We start from the raw sequence: 17,298 nt of genomic DNA on the forward strand, positions 1-17,298 counted from the left end.
TTCAATAATCACAAAGGGCCTACTGCAAGCCAAATCTTTCTAGGTATGAAGAACAGGTTTGGTGTTAGAAAGAATGAAGAACATTACGAACGTCTATAAGAAGTTTTATACTACGCTAGATCTTATCGCTAATGATTCACTTTGCCAAGCTGTATTCCATTCCAATCAATCTGTTCTCCTCACTGTTTCTGAAATATTCTATGCTTTCTAATATTCGTATTTTATACATGACATCCTTTCAATTTTGAATGTTCCCTTTCTTTATCTAGCCAACCCCCAACCCTTCCAAACTGTTCCTCTGCTACCTAACTTTTTTCTCCAAAGCAATTTCTCCTTTGGGGCCAATTTCCAACAAAATTTTAACAGACAAATATAACAAGTAATTCAAATGTTGTAAAGATTTTTGATGTCAGGATCCTTTAGCACTGGTCTTCAGAGGTGAACAGAGAAAATGTAACATTTTTCCAAAAAATTTTATGGATGTTAACTTTTATTTAACTTTAAAAATGTTGAAAGTAAATAATCCTTAAAATGTTAAACGCTTTGGGGCTGTTTCTGTAGCCAAGGACGCAAAACCATCTAGGTAGAAGAGATGCTAGTGGATTTTGAGTGTTCCATACATGGACTGTGTACCTAGGAGCTTGAACCATCAAACACTGGCCTATTATTTCCAGAGCCATAGGTCTGTCAAAAGGGTAAAGCCGGCCAGGCACAGTGGCTCACGCCTGTAATCCCAGCACTTTGGGAGGCCAAGGTGGGAGGATCATTTGAGGTCAGGAGTTTGAGATCACCCTGGCCAACATGGTGAAACCCCATCTCTACCAAAAATACAAAAAATTGGCCGGGGGCGGTGGCTCACACCTGTAATCCCAGCACTTTGGGAGGCTGAGGTGGGTGGATCACAAGGTAAGGAGTTAAAGACCAGCCTGACCAAGATGGTAAAACCCCGCCTCTACTAGAAATAAAAAAAATTAGCCAGGCATGGTGGCAGGTGCCTGTAATCCCACCTACTTGGGAGGCTGAGGCAGAGAACTGCTTGAACCCGGGAGGCGAAGGTTGCAGTGAGCTGAGATAGCACCACTGCATTCCAGCCTAGACAACAGAGTGAAACTCTGTCTCAAAAAAAATAATAAAAAAAAAATTAGCTGGGCGTGGTGACATGCACCTGTAATTCCAGCTACTGGGGAGGCTGAGGCAGGAGAATCTCTTGAACCTTGGAGGTGGAGGTTGCGGTGAGCCGAGATCACGCCATTGCACTCCAACCTGGATGCCAGATTGAATCCGTCTCAATGAAAAAAAAAAAAAAAAGGAAAGAAAAAAAAAAACCTGGTAAATCCACTCCTTGGCATTACAGATCCTTATACCTACTGTTATTCTCATCACTTAGCTAATATGTTACATAATCAAGCAATCATCACTGATTCTGACTGAACATCTACTATGACCAACCATATATTCATAACCTCTCAAAAGTGTTAGACTTCAATCTTTAAAAATATTTGTCAGTACAAAATCCTTCTTTTTAGCTAAATCCCCTTGTTGGTAGAGGCTCACCATCTTCCCCTGGGCAGATCTTCCACAAGACACAGCTTTTGTTTTTTGACTGTTCTATGAGAGCTTAAAAGTGAAAGATAATTGCAACACACAGTTTTTTTTTTGTCTTAAAATGTCACATTAGTTTTAAAAATTAAGAAATTAAGGCTATCATAAATCCCAAACCAGACATTCAAAATTAGTATGTCTAAAACTGGTTATCTGATTTAAAAAATACTTCAAAGAATATCTTTGAAATCTGAAATGCTGAAACAAACTATGATATAACTGTTGAGGGAGGGACAGGGAAATGAAAGATACTGACTTAAAATATAAATTAAATTATGTCTTCATCCTCATTTTCCTTTTAAAATGAATGTTAAAAACTTTGACTCTTGTGGCATGCACCATTTATAATCAGTTTCAAAACACATAAAACAGAAATGAAATGTTTAAAGATTAACAGACTTTTAAGAGGAGAGCCTTCTTTTACCCAGAAACCCACCTCTTTACACACCTCTCACACACAATGCTGGGGAGGAGTAGGAGGAGCACTGAAGCCCAAAAGAAAGACTGCCAACAAAGCCAACAACAAAAAAACAAAATTTGTATGCAAAAAGCCTTGAAATGAGTAAAACCTTTTTAAAAAGCCCATACTGAATTAATATATTGTTCTTAATTAGTGACATATACTAAATATATAACAGGGTCACTTCTAAAAAGTAGATATGCCAGGCTGGGCATGGTGGCTTATGCCTGTAATCCCAACACTTTGGGAGGCCGAAGCAGGTGGATCACCTGAAGTCAGGAGTTCAAGACCAGCCTGGCCAATGTGGTGAAACCCCGTCTCTACTAAAATATACAAAAATTAGCCTGGTATGGTGGCACGTGCCTATAGTCCCAGCTACTCAGGAGGCTGAGGCAGGAGAATTGCTTGAACCTGGGAGGTGGAGGTTGCGGTGAGCCAAGGTTGCACCACTGCACTCCAGCCTGGGCAACAGAGTGAGACTCCATTTCAAAATACATAAACAAATAAAATAAAATAAATAAAATAAAATAAAATAGAAAACAAAAATTAAAGATAATAAGAATATATTGGCCAGGCGCAGTGGCTCACACCTGTAATCCCAGCACTCTGGGAGGCCAAGGCGGGTGGATCACCAGGTTAAGAGATCGAGACCATTCTGGTTAACATGGTGAAACCCATCTCTACTAAAAGTACCAAAATTAGCTGGGCATGGTGGCATGTGCCTGTAGTCCCAGCTACTTGGGAGGCTGAGGCAGGAAAATCACTTGAACCTGGGAGGTGGGGGTTGCAGTGAACCAAGATCGTGCCTCTGCACTCCAGCCTGGCGACAGAGCGAGACTCTGTCTCAAAAAAAAAAAAAAAAGGAATATATTAAGCACATTAGTCTATGAAAAATGAATAAACAAGCCTTTCTAATTAAGGGAACTCCTTCCTTGTTCTTAAAAAAGATAGTCTCCCTTTGTCCAACTAGGAAAAAAATGTAAAAATTACACGAAAGATGACATACCTAAAAAAAATTTAAACAAGAAGCAAGTTTTTAAAATAGCTATACACACTTGAAATACTGATAACAAATTATGGAAACATCACAAAATGCCTTTTTTCACAGCTTGCTAACAGCTCATCCACATTTTGATCGCCCTGCTTAGCTAGTGGTTGGGCTGCCTGATAACCTCAACTATCTAAAACACGGGTACAAACAAGTTACTACCTGCGTTCCCCAAAAGACTGAGCACTGGAGGAGTCAAGGAAGCCTGGGTGCAAATATCAACGCTGCAGCTTACTGTCAGAGTAGCAATCAAATTGCTTAACTTTTCTAAGCCCCTGTTTCCTCATGTGTATTATGAGGCTAATATCTTGCTGATAAGGTGGTTGTGAGGATTAAAAATGATAATGCATTCAAAGCGGAATACACTAGGACTGTGCCTAACATAGTTCACTTTGAATACATTAAAGGACTGTGCCTAGATCCATCATAATATAAATACACGTGGACTGTTTACTATTACAAAGCTCAAGTACTTTAAATGGTAGGAGTGTTGATCTACCAGACAGATTTATATGTTAAATTGACAGATTATAAAAAGCACGCTGGCACATTACGAAAGCTAATGTAAAATCATGAGCCCAAAAAGTTATTACAGCACTTCAGTAACCCTTGACAAAAACAGGTTATTACAATTCAATGAAGTTATGAATGTCATAATCAACTTGCATCATCTGAGGAAGTTCCAAATCACTGTACTTGGATTATGAAGCCAGGAAATGTGTAAATTAATTTTTTAAAGATGTCTATCTGAAATTAGTAAACTAAAAAAAAAAACCCTCATTTTTTTATAGCAATACTCATAAATATGCTCTATATATTCAAAATGACTTTTTTTTTTTTTTTTTTTTTTGAGACAGTCTCACCCTGTATCCAGGCTGGAGGGCAGTGGTGCAATCTCGGCTCACTGCAACCTCCGCTTCCCGGGTTCAAGAGATTCTCCTGCCTCAACCTCCCAAGTAGCTGGGATTACAGGTGCGCACCACCACGCACAGCTAATTTTTGTATTTTTAGCAGAGATGGGGTTTCACCATGTTGGTCGGGATGGTCTCGATCTCTTGACCTTGTGATCCGCCCGCCTCAGCCTCCCAAAGTATTGGGATTACAGGCGTGAGCCACAGCACCCAGCTGGTTTTTTTTTTTTTTTGAGACAAGGTTTCACTCCTGTCGCCCAGGCTGGAGTGCAGTGGCACAATATCGGGTCACTACAACCTCTGCCTCCTGGGCTCAAGTGATTCTCCTGCCTTAGCCTCCCGAGTAGCTGGAACTACAAACATATGCCACCGTGCACAACTAATTTTTGCATTTTTTGTAGAGACAAGGTTTCACCATGTTGCCCAGGCTGGTCTCAACTCCTAAGCTCAAGCGATCCGCCCACCCAGCCTCCCAAAATGCTGGGATTACAGGCATAAGCAACTGCTAAACATCAATATTTTATGTATAGATAGTAACAATTACGCAGCTGTCAATAAATATATCAAGAAATATGCATTGTAAATGTTCTTAGGCTAGTTCAATCTACTTACATAATTTTTCTATTAAATAACTTTTTTTTATAAAAACCTTCATGAAAACATAGTATATTACTTTAAAACTCTATTCCTCTAGGATTTGATAAACTGTACATTTATCCTAATTACTCCTTTCAAGATGGTATAGATATTTACCATAGATAGTCCTTCCCTCATTCCATTCCCCTTATCTACACCAATGTAAGAAAACTGGCTATCTTCTGAGTTGTTTGGTTGGGCAGGGAGGTCTTTTCTAAAGTTTCAAACCTGGGAGAATTTGGGTAAAATCAGCTTAGATCTATTAAAGAATAGCCCTTCTAGGTACTTGGCCCAAATGAACAGAAACCTGTTTTTGGAAAATACAGTTGCATAAATGAACCTCAAAGTAATTATGCCGAGTCATGCAGGTCACAGACATCATCTTTCTTAAACCCGTCAGTTTACGAATCTCTTCCATTTTACTCAGAGTAGTGACAGAGCCCTTGCTTGAACATGTCCAGTGACAAGTCCAAATTCAAACACCTCCACGCCACCCCCCTCCCAAACAAAGGTAAGGGAGAGTTAATGGTTGGAAAAGACAACCAGTAAAATACTGGTGAATACTGAACAATACTGGTGAATACTGAACAATACTGGTGAATACTGAACAATACTGGTGGGAGAATTAACCATGCAAAGGAAAAAGGGGCACATTTTCCTCCAAAACTGAAGAAAAAGAGATTTTGGAGTCAGTGTTAAATAATTTAAAAGATTACTTACCACCAAGGTGGGTGCTGTCAATAGTCCCCAAGCAAAAAACTCCAAAAAGATGACGATAACCGCATGATAAACACTAGGAGAACCTATTCCTTGAGGCTATAAAAAACAAGATTTTTTAAAAAGTTAACAAAAAGTTAACAGTATATTCTGTAATTATTAACAATAACAATGATGTAATAGTCAAAAAATATTAAGAACATATATGTACTGGGCACTGTGTCAAACATCTGTACTCATTACCTCTGTCTTCAAAGTCAGAGGGACAGACAAGGCAACAACAAAATTCATTAGCATAAGCACAGTATGCAGTTGGAACATATAGAGTCCAAGGGAGCTTGGGAGGTGGGAAATATCAGACTTCCAGGAGGAAGGCTGAAAGGACACAACAGAGTTAGAGAGGCGGAGGTATAGGGTGGAAAAGACGGCTCAGCCTGTACAAACGTTCTGAGGCTTGAGGCATTATGGGTATCATATATCAAGTTCAGTACAACCAGTGCATGGGCTGCACGTTGGGTGTATTGCAAGACGAGCTACAGGTACTCAAAGACCAGCTTCTATGCTAAGGAGTCTATGTTTAATTCTGAAGGCCATGGGGAGCCACTAAAAGATATTAAGACTGACACAATCAGATGAAAGTTTTAAGATTATTCTGGCAAAGATGTAACCAAAAAAAAAAAAAAACAAATGAAGCAAGTGGCAAAAATACAAACACGATATCAACATGGCTCAAAAGCAGAACAATCCCCAAGGGAAAGTATGTAAGAGATTTGGGATTTGATATACATGAGAAAGAAAATACAAAATTAAGTTTATACTGCTGCCAGAGATGTCGTAAGACTCACTTCAGTATTATCACTCAGTGATTTCCTAAAGGATAAAATGGAGAAGCAAAATGCATCTAAAAGGAAGCTATTTGAATCAGCTCAAACAAGAGATGAGGGCATAAAACAGTGGCACAGTATGAATGTTGGAGGGGAGGGAACGGATTAAGGATTCAGGATTTGAAATTGGGAGGAGCTTGATAAATAGCAGAAGGGAGAATCAAGAACAACTTCCAAGTGTTTAGCTTGGTTGTCTAGCAGTTAAAGCTGGTGGCTTCCCAGCACTTTCCCCCATGAGGCTCAGATTTACTTCAGGTCCTATCTACAAAACTGCCCTCTTTACTTGAAACATTTGTATTGTCTGTGAGCACTGATTAAAACAATTAGCAGCAAATGTGATATCTGAAACCACCAGAGTAGATGAGATTATCAGGAGTGTCAAGTGTGAAAACAGCAGTGAGCTGAGACAGAAACCCAAGAAGCGCCAACATTTTAAGTAGGAGGCAGAGGAAAATAATGAAGGTTTTTCTTCTTTGACAAAGAAAAGAGGAAGATAAAAGGAACAGTGAGAAAAATATCAGGAGAGTGAAGAGAATACAGTGTCACAGATGACAGTGGAGCAGTTTCAGGAAGGAGGAGGTGATGACTAGTATCAAATGGAACAAGCATAGTAATATAAGGTCAAAAAATGGCCGCAGGAGGCCAGGCATGGTGGCTCATGCCTGTAATCTCAGCACTTTGGGAGGCCAAGGCAGGCAGATCACTTGAGGTCAAGAGTTCGAGACCAGCCTTGCCAACATGGCAAAACCCTGTCTCTACTAAAAATACAAAAATTGACTGGGCATGGTGGCGTGTGCCTGTAATCCCAGCTACTCAGAAAGGCTGAGGCAGGAGAATCGCTTGAACCTGGGAGGCAGAGGTTGCAGTGAGTTGAGATCCCACCACTGCACCCCAGCCTGGGTGACAGAGATTCTGAAAAAAAAAAAAAAAAAAAAAAAAAATTGGCCACAGATTTGATAAGCTTTAAACCTGTTTTGTTCACCATGTTCACCACCACATATACCCAGCCCCTAGCAGAAAGCTTGGTACAACTTCTCAGGGCTTAAAGCATGCTAATTTTTTAAAAATCAAAGTAGGATATAACATTGTATAGGTAGGGTAATTTCAACTCTGAAAAACAATAAATACTGACCTCAATGTAAATAAAATTGATATTGGGTAATGATTTTAAGTGATAACCACATTGTTTACTATGCTATTCTGAATTTTCCATATCTTTTCTAATAAGCATGCTTGCACTTTAGGAGGAAAATGCTTTGTTTATTTAAGAGAAAAATTACCTAAAACTAGCATGGAGAACAACAAAATAAACTATGGGACAATATGTCTGATGAACATTTTGACGCAAAAATCCTCAACAAAATACTAGCAAATCTCCTTCAGGAAGGAGGTTTAAAAAAAGATCATTCATCGGCCGGGCACGGTGGCTCTTGCCTATAATCCCAGCACTTTGGGAGGCCAAAGTGGGTGGATCACCTGAGGTCAGGAGTTCGAGACCAGCCTGACCAACATAAAGAAACCCGTCTCCACTAAAAATACAAAATTAGCCAGGCATGGTTGCACATGCCTGTACTCCCAGCTACTCGGGAAGCTGAGGCAGGAGAATAGCTTGAACGCAGGAGGCGGAAGTCGCGGTGAGCCAAGATCACGCCATTGCATTCCAGCCTGGGCAACAAAAGCAAAACTCCATCTCAAAAAAATTAAAAACAAAAAAATCATTCATCATGTTCAAGTGGGATTCATCCAGGTATGCAAGGACAGTCCAACATACATAAATCTATCAAGGTGATACATCATTTCAAAAGAATGAAGGAAAAAAATATGATCATTTCAATTGATGATGACAAAGCATTTACTAAAATTCAACACTGCTTCATAAAAACTCTCAAAAATGGTATGGAAGGAACATGCCTCAATATGATAAAAGCCATATATGACAGACACAGAGCTATCATGCTCAACAGGAAAAACCTGAAAGCCTTTCCTCAAAGATTTGGAACAAGACAAAGATGCCCACTTTCGCCACTCTTATTCAACAAGGTACTGGAAAGTACCAACTAGAGCAATTAGGCGTGAGTAAGAAATAAAAGGTCTCCAAATTAGAAAAGAGGAAGTCAAAATTGTCCCTCTTTACAGATGACATGACCTTATATAGAGAGAACCCTAAATACTCCACCAAAAAACTATTAGAATGGAAGCAAATTCATTAAAGTTGCAGGATACAAAAATCAGTACCATTTCTATATGCCAACAGCAAATACCTGAAAAAGAAACCAAGAAAATAATCCCACTTACAATAGCTACAAATGAAATACCAAAGAATAAACTTAAAGAAGTGAAAGATGTCTATAGACTATAAAACACTGATGACAGGAATTGAAGAGGACACACACACAAATGGGAAGATATTTCATGTTCATAAATTGGAAGAATCAATACTGTTAAAATTTGAATACTACCAAAAGCAATCTACAGATTCAATGCAGTTACTATCAAACTACAAATGACATTCCTCACAGAATTTTTTCTTTTAAATCCTAAAACTTATATGGAACCACAAGAGCCAGAACAGCCAAAGCAATCCTGAGCAAAAACAACAAGGCTGGAGGCCGGGCACAGTGGCTCACGCCTGTAATCCCAGCACTTTGGGAGACCAAGGCAAGCGGATCACCTGAGGTCAGGAGTTCGAGACCAGCCTGGCCATCAAAGTGAAACCCCGTCTCTACTAAAAATAAAAAAATTAGCCAGGCGTGGTGGTGGGCGCTTGTAATCCCAGTTCCTCGGGAGACTGAGGCAGGAGAATTGCTTGAACCAGGTAGGCAGAGGTTGCAGTGAGCCAAGATTGCGCCACTGCACTCCAGCCTAGGCGACAGAGCTAGACTCTGTCTCAAAAAAAAAACAAAAAAAACAAAAAGAGGCTGGAGGCATCACATTACTTCACTTCAAATTATACTACAAAGTGATAGTAACCAAAACAGCATAATACTGGTATAAAAACAGATACATAGACAATAGAGCACAATAGAGAACCCAGAAATAAATCTATGCATTTACAGTCAACTCATTTTTGACAAAGGCACCAGAGTATACATTGGGAAAAGGATAGTCTCTTAAACGGTGCTGGGAAAAGTGGATAGCCATATACAGAAGAACAAAATTATACCCCTACCTCTTGCCATGTACAACAATCAAATCAAAATGGATTAAAGACTTAAATCTAAAACCTGAAACCACAAACGACTGGAAGAAAATTGGGAATACACTCTAGGACATTAGTCTGAACACAGATTTTTTCTTTTTTTTTTTTTTGAGACAGAGTCTCCCCCTGTCACCCAGACTCGAGTACACTACTGTACTATGTAGGTCACCTGGGCGACAGAGCAAGACTCTGTCTCAAAAAATAAAAAATAAAAAATAAAATTAAATAAAAGTATAATTGGCATGTTCCTAACACAAAGAAATGATAAATGTTTGAGGTAATGGATACCCCAGTATCCCTGATTTATTATACACTGTATACCTGTACCAACATATGCTTGTATCAAAATATCAGATGTACCCGATAAACATCTGTATCTACTTTGTACCCATAGTCATTAAAAAATTCAGAAGTCCTAGTCAGAGTAATCAGACAAGAGAAAGGAATAACAAGCATGCAAATTGGAAAAGAGGAAATCAAACTGTCACTGTTTGCCAATGATATGATTGTATACCTAGAAAACCCTAATGACTCATCCAAAAAGCTCCTAGATCTGATAAGCGAATTCAGTAAAGTCTCAGGATACAAAATGACACAAATCAGTAGCACTGCTATATTGCAACAACGACCAAGCTGAGAATCAAATCAAGAACTCAATCCCTTTTGCAATAGCTGCAAAAAAAAAAAAAAAAAGAAAAAAGAAAAAAACACCTAGGAATATACTTAACCAAGGAAGTGAAAGATCTTTACAAGGAAAAGTACAAAACACTGTTAAAAGAAATCATAAATGACACAAAGGGAAACACATCCCATGCTCATGGATGGGAAGAATCAACATTGTGAAAATGACTATACTGACCAAAACAATCTATAGATTCAATGCAATTCCCATCAAAATACCAGCATCATACTTCACAGAACAAGAAAAAACAATCCTAAAATTCATATGGAACCAAAAAAGAGCCCACATAGCCAAAGCAAGACTAAGCAAAAAACAAATCTGGAGGCATCACATTACCTGACTTTAAATTATACAAAAGGCTACAGTTACCAAAAGCGCATGGTACTGGTATAAAAATAGGCATGAAGACCAATGGAACACAACAGATAACCCAGAAATAAAGCAAAATACTTATAGCCGGCTAGGCACGCCTGTAATCCCAGCACCTTGGGAGGCCAAGGCAGGTGGATTACCTGAAGTCAGTAGTTTGAGTCCAGCCTGGCCAACATAGAGAAAACTCATCTCTACTAAAAATACAAAAAGTTAGCCAGGCATGGTGGTGTGTGCCTGTAATCCCAGCTACTTGGGAGGCTGAGGCAGGAGAATGGCTTGAACCTGAGGCAGAGGTTGCAGGGAGCCAAGATCATGCCATTGCACTCCAGCCTGGGGAACAAGAGCAAAATTCCATCTCAAAAAAAAAAAAATCAGCAGAGTAAACAGACAACCCATAGAGAAAATATTTATGAACTGTGCATCTGACAAAGGACTAGTACCCAGAACCTACAAGGAACTCAAATCAGCAAGAAAAAAAAATCCCATCAAAAGTAGGCAAAAGACATGAATAGACATTTTTCAAAAGACATACAATCAGCCAACAAACATATGAAAAGATGCTCAGCATCACCAATTATCAGGGAAATGCAAATTAAAACCACAATGAGATATCATTTACTCCTGCAAGAATGGTCATAATTTAAAAATCAAAAAATAATAGATGGTGTGGATGTGGTGACAAATGAACACTTTCACACTGCTGTTGGGAATGTAAACTAGTACAACCACTATGGAAAACAGTATGGCAATTCCTTAAAGAACTAAAAGTAGAACTACTGTTTGATCCTGCAATCCCACTACTGGGTATCCACCCAAAGTAAAAGAAGTCATTATATGAAAAAGACACATGTACATGCATGTTTATAGCAGCACAATTCCCAACTGCAAAGATATGGAACCAATCCAAGTGCCCAATGACCAACAAGTGGATAAAGAAAATGTGGTCTATATACACCATTGAATACTTAGCCATAAAAAGGAATGAAATAATGTCTTTTGCAGAAACTTGGATGAAATTGGAGGCCATTATTCTAAGTGAGTAATTCAGGAATGGAAAACCAAATGTCGTATGTTCTCACTTACAAGTGAGTTCAGCTATGAGGACACAAAGGCATAAGAGTGATAGAATGGACTTTGAGGATGAGGGGGAAGCTTGAGAGGGATAAAAGACTACATATTGGGTACAGTATACATTGGTCAGGTGACAGGTGCACTAAAATCTCAGAAATCACCTCTAAAAAACTTATCCATGTAACCAAAAACCCACCTGTACCCCAAAACAATTGAAATATTTTAAAAAATAATAAATTTTAAAAATAAAGTGAAACTTGAATGGAAAAGGACAGGTATGCTGCATATACTTGTCCCTCCTGAACCACTCTATTGAGTTTCCCACGACTGGAAGGAAAAAATGTATTATTTATTTTTTAAAAAGCAGGGCAGTGGGAGGGATATTTCTTTGTTATAAAGTACTGGAAATTTTGAGACCTATATTATACCCATATTCATCTCTTCTTGATGTACCCTGGCTGAAACTGTCACCTGTTACTTTCACACTTCCAATTTAAAATAATGCTAAAAGACAATCAGAGTTCCTTATAATTGAAACTTTTAAATCATATAGACTTGTCAGAATGTTACCTGAAGAAAGCCATTCATTTTTTTACTTAAACTTTAAACTTTCAGTAGCTGCAAAGGAGTTACATTTCAGCTGTAGGAGAATTTCTGCAGACGGTCTGATTATGTTGGTATGCAAGTCTTCTAACTATATGAGGATGAACTGGATGCATATAGCAATCTGAAAAAAACTGCGCATTAATTTATCTCCAAACACACCAATCTAAACCAAACACTGAACCATGGAGGTAAGGAGTTAAGTAATTAATGATGCTGCCTGCCACACACCTGCCAAAGACAATATAAACACCTGATGTTTCTAGGCTTTTTGAAAAGCACCACCGGGCCAGGCGCAGTGGCTCACACCTGTAATCCCACTTTGGAAGACTGAGGCAGGTGGATCACCCGAGGTCAAGAGTTCGAGACCAGCCTGGCCAACATGGTAAAATCCCGTCTCTACTAAAAAAATACAAAAATTAGCTGGGCATGATGGCACATGCCTGTAATCCCAGCTATTCAGGAGACTAAGGTAGGAGAATTGCTTGAACCGGGGAGGCAGAGGTTGCTGTGAGCCAAGATCACGCCATTGCACTCCAGCCTGGGCAACAAGAACAAAACTCTGTCTCAAAAAAAAAAAAAAAAGAAAGAAAAAGAAAAGCACCACAGGCCCTTCTCATTGCTTGCATGCTAGCAACCAAAGGTTATTTAACAGCTCTCTGGGTCTACAGAGGCCCCACATCCCAGAGAGCTTTCCTGCCACTACTTCAGCCATCCTTGCAGGTGAAGAGTGCAAAGGGTCAGAGCTTGGGTCCCACTTTTGAAATGGTTGCTGACTCCTATTTAATTAAAATCAGGGATGCCAAGAAAAAAAAAATCTGGTGCTCTGCTTATCTAGGGATATGCATTTCATTTTCAAATGATATATCAATTTTACTTTTTTCAGGTACTTCCGACCATGCAATTCACATATGCCTTACTTTCTATCAAATCTTTAAAGTCATTTTACCACTAACTTCTGAAAGAACTATACATTTTCCACTTTGTCAGAGATGTAGTCCCACAATTGTATTGCCAAAACAATAAAGATCATCTTTTAAAATGAGCATTTTAAAAGATAAGGAAAATTCAATTTGAATACTATAAATAACTCTTTAGCTCTTAGCCTCTAACAGGAATGCTTAAAAACAAGTGGTACTGCTTTAATAAAACAAAACAGAATTCTAGTATTTGAAAATGTCAGAAGGTATTTTTATTTCAGCTGTCTTAAATACCTACACTGAATGTTACATACATGAAAACTTGTAACTAAAAACTTTTTTTTTTTTTTTTTGAGACAGTTTCACTCCATCACCCAGGCTGGAATGCAGTGGCGTGATCTCGGCTCCTGCAATCTCGGCCTCCCAGGTTCAAGTGATTCTCGTGTCTCGGCCTCCCAGGTAGCTGGGATTACAGGCACATACCACCACACCTGGCTCATTTTTGTAATTTTGGTAAAGACCGGGTTTCACCATATTGGCCAGGCTAGTCTCAGACTCCTGGCCTCAAGTGATCCGCCCACATTGGCCTCCCAAAGTGCTGGGATTAGAGGCGTGAGCCACTGCCCCTGGCCTAAAAACTATTTCTATATATGGATACTTTAAAAGCAAATTCACTAATATGGTTACTTTCATCAGTGAAGTAGTATACAGTATATGATTAAATATTTACTGAATATAATCTGTGGAACTTATTCTTTAGTTACTTATGCTGTTTTCAAACAGAACAATTGCTCTTAAACTTTTGGGAAGTATGGACCTTTTGGGACTCTTCCAAGAAACACGTATAGCCAAAAGAAAATTTTGCAAACAACTTCAGGGTGAACAGACCCAGGTTAAAAACACGTAATATAGAATCACACACCTCAATGTAATTTATCTTAATTGTGTCTACCCACATAGGTAGCCTACTTGTTAGCTTTATCCTGGCCTGGCTTTTCAATCAGCTGAATGAAATACAATTCAATGAAATACAATTTCAATAAAAAAATTAGTAACTTATGATTAATCTGGCTCATTTAGAAGGATTTACTTCTTCAACCGTTGAAAACTACAAATCTGCTCTAATCTGTTCTAATTTTCAGACAAATCATTAACAACTCTTACTAGTTTTGTTCGTAAATATTTAAACCGGCCAAATAGGCTTACATATATGTCATTAGCAGGACAACGGGAAAGAATTTTATTAACATTGTTGAAAAGAAGAAATCAAAAGGGGATCAAATCAGTACCCTTGACCAGGTATGTGAAATACTGTTCACAACCTGTCATGTACCGACCATAGAGCCTCAGATATCTGAGTGAATGAATCTACCCATTGGCGGAACTTTATAAAAACTCTGAAACTCTGAGGTCAATAGCAATAGCACTAAAATATTCTATGATACGATGAATTAAAAAACACACAAGAACAGAGTATCAAATGGCAATTTTTTTCCCTTTCTTAAAAAATGTTCAGTCTGGGCACGGTGGCTCACACCTGTAATCCCTGCACTTTGGGAGGCCAAGGTGGGTGAATCATGAGGTCAGGAGTTGAAGACCACCCTGGCCAATACGGGGAAACCTTGTCTCTACTGAAAATATAAAAAATTAGCCAGGCATGGTGGCGCGTGCCTGTAGTCCCAGCTACTCGGGAGGCTGAGGCAGGAGAATCACTTGAACCCAGGAGGCAGTGGTTACAGTGAGCCGAGATCCTGCCACTGCACTCCTCCAGCCTGGGCAACAGAGTGAGAGACTCCGTCTCAAAAAAAAAAAAAAAATGTTCATAATAGTAGTCTGACCTATTGTAAGTAGAGAGGTAGACAAGCAACTACCATTTTACAATCATTTCTATAACTGCAATAGTTATACTTTTTAAATTTAAAGCTGGGATGGATTAAAATACAAATAATGCAAAATATTCCCCTGACATTTATTGAAATATATCCTCTGATTACGTATAAGAATAAACAAAATTACAATAAAAATTCATCTAGGAATGTGCTAGTACAAAATAGAAGTGTTTCTATCACTTTAAAATTCACATACTAGGCCCTGTGGGCTTCAAACATACAAAACAAAGCCCCTATTCTAAAGGAGTGCTCAGTGCTCTTGGAATAGAGAATGAAATATTAAGTGTATAAAGATGAGAAATGATAATAGCCCCCATGTTCACAGCCCTCAAGAAAAGTCTTCGTTTGTTCTATGTGAAACCTATTGCTGGTGCAAACATTTTATTTTGTGTCCCAAAGCAAGCTAAGAATTAATTACAACCTTAATAATAGGACAAGAAAGTTTAAAAACAATCTTTTCCAAAACTCACAGGATTTGGAAAGAAAGCGTCTGCTGTAAAGCAAATCAAACAAAACCCCAAAGAAAGTTAACAAAACTGAACTTTCCAAGGAAAAGGAAGCTGTTTCCTAATCACAGTTGCATTCTTACATTTTGCAAAAAAATACTGATCTTAAATATCACTTGGTCTTACAAAACACAATCCTTCATTGCCACTATTTTGTAGATTTTATGAAGAATGTAAAATATTGTCTCTTTCTAAAGGTAGACAAAGGCAACAGTATTTTTCTCCCCACATAGTTCTTACCTACTTGGTCAAAAGAGCCATGACTCTTCATAACCGAGCTAATCAAAGTAAGGTTTTAATTAATCAAGTTCAATAAAAAGAACTTGTGGAATTTCTAAGTTTCTTTTTTTCAATAAATGTCAAAGCTATAACATGTAATAAACGTTAAAGTTAAACTAAAAATATATTCCAAAGTCATTACATATGTCCCAAGTTTTCTAAACTTTGGCATATTGACTGGGCCGTGTTCTGAAATGTCATACAATTTTGTCACGTTTTTCAACTGAATTCAGCAAATCCTCAATGGTGGCCTACTTACGCATTTAGTACTGTGCTAGCAGTTGATCAGGGCTCCAATAAGATATAAACAGAAATGGAATTAATGGAACCATTTCTCCACACTTCAGTTAAGTGAAACATATATCACCTTTCCATTCTATTTCAGAACGCGGTATCAGCGGATGCAACAAAGACCACAGAGTGTAGCAACGGAGAAATGTTAGCATAAAAAAGTATAGTTTTTTTTTTTCCCCCAATTAAAAATCCTACGTCCCCTGCTGGTTAACTACAGCACACTGCAGAAAGTTTACTGTGATGACAACTGTTTCTAAAAAGCAAACCTTTCTTCCTTTCAAAGTGTCTTCCTCCGATCCTTAGGCCATGACTGATTCTAGCACTTCTGATCTTAAGGCACACAGTGATGACTTTTCTTTGAAAACTAGCAGGTTCGAATGTAGGCCCCAGGTGTCTGCCGTCATGCTTCCGACTCCGGGAAGTGAGGGAAGCCCACCTCCGGACAGGGTTTACTGTAAGCCGCCCAGACCCGGAGCACCGACGCAGAGACTTGGAAACAGAAAGCGAACGTACTACGGGGCCGCAGCGGGATCCCCGCGCCAGACGCCACCCCGTTAGCAACATATGGGAGAGCAGGGATGGTTCCCAGCCCCTTGACAAGCGCGGCGACGGCTCCGCGGGGCCTGTCGGCGACGGCGAGGCGAGGCTGCGGAGACGAGGGGCGCGGCGGGCGGGCGGACCGCCGGGGGAGCCCCGCACATTCCTCCCCGCGGCGGAGGCGCACGTGGGGTTCGAGGCCGCAAGGCCTGCAGAGGCGGCCAGAGCAGAGGGCGGCAGGTGCCCCGGAGGCCGCAAGCTCCAGCACGGGACGACGATTCCCGGAGCGGCGGCATGCGGGTCCGCGACCCCGAGGCACCGGCACCGCGGACAGGGTGGGGGAAGGCAGGGAGACACCGGGGCGCCTAGAGACGGCAGTGTTGGGGTCTGAAGGAGAGACCGGATGGGGGCCCCGAGGGACGCTCGCCGGCGCGGAACTCAGCTCACCGTGCCTCCGTCCTTAATGATGATCTTCTTGGCCAGCATGATACTGCGGTTCGCGGCCCGTTTCTTCTTCTTCCCCTGGGTCATTTTACCATCCTCGATTCCTGGCGCTGCTGCAGCCACTCCCGGGGCGGCAGGCCCCAGCGGCTAGTGCCGTCCCACCACTACTGCCGGGCCGAGCCACTCTGGGCGCCCGCCGCCATCTTGAGGGCCCGGCCTGCCTCCGGCGGCGCGTCACAATCGT

The 17,298-nt window shown here is 40.0% G+C and overlaps 1 protein-coding gene across 8 annotated transcripts in view; it reads right to left on the reverse strand.

Moving 5' to 3' along the window:
• MFSD14A (major facilitator superfamily domain containing 14A) overlaps positions 1–17,298 on the reverse strand; it is a 62,548-nt gene extending 45,250 nt beyond the window's left edge. For 5 of the 8 annotated variants that reach the window (XM_058439539.1, XM_058439542.1, XM_058439543.1 and 2 more), the window contains exons 1-2: positions 17,058–17,298; positions 5,378–5,473 (exon numbers count right to left, since the gene is read on the reverse strand). In XM_058439539.1, the coding sequence (XP_058295522.1) occupies positions 5,378–5,473; positions 17,058–17,141 (180 nt within the window). In that variant the 5' untranslated portion in view covers positions 17,142–17,298. Of the gene's footprint in view, positions 1–5,377; positions 5,474–12,152; positions 12,310–16,339; positions 16,489–17,057 lie in introns of those variants that run through there. The other 3 variants (XM_058439538.1, XM_032155255.2, XM_058439540.1) reach the window with 3 other exon arrangements.

Source organism: Hylobates moloch, unplaced genomic scaffold (assembly GCF_009828535.3).
Source record: "Hylobates moloch isolate HMO894 unplaced genomic scaffold, HMol_V3 SCAFFOLD_5, whole genome shotgun sequence".
In the NCBI taxonomy this organism is placed as follows: Eukaryota; Metazoa; Chordata; class Mammalia; order Primates; family Hylobatidae; genus Hylobates; species Hylobates moloch.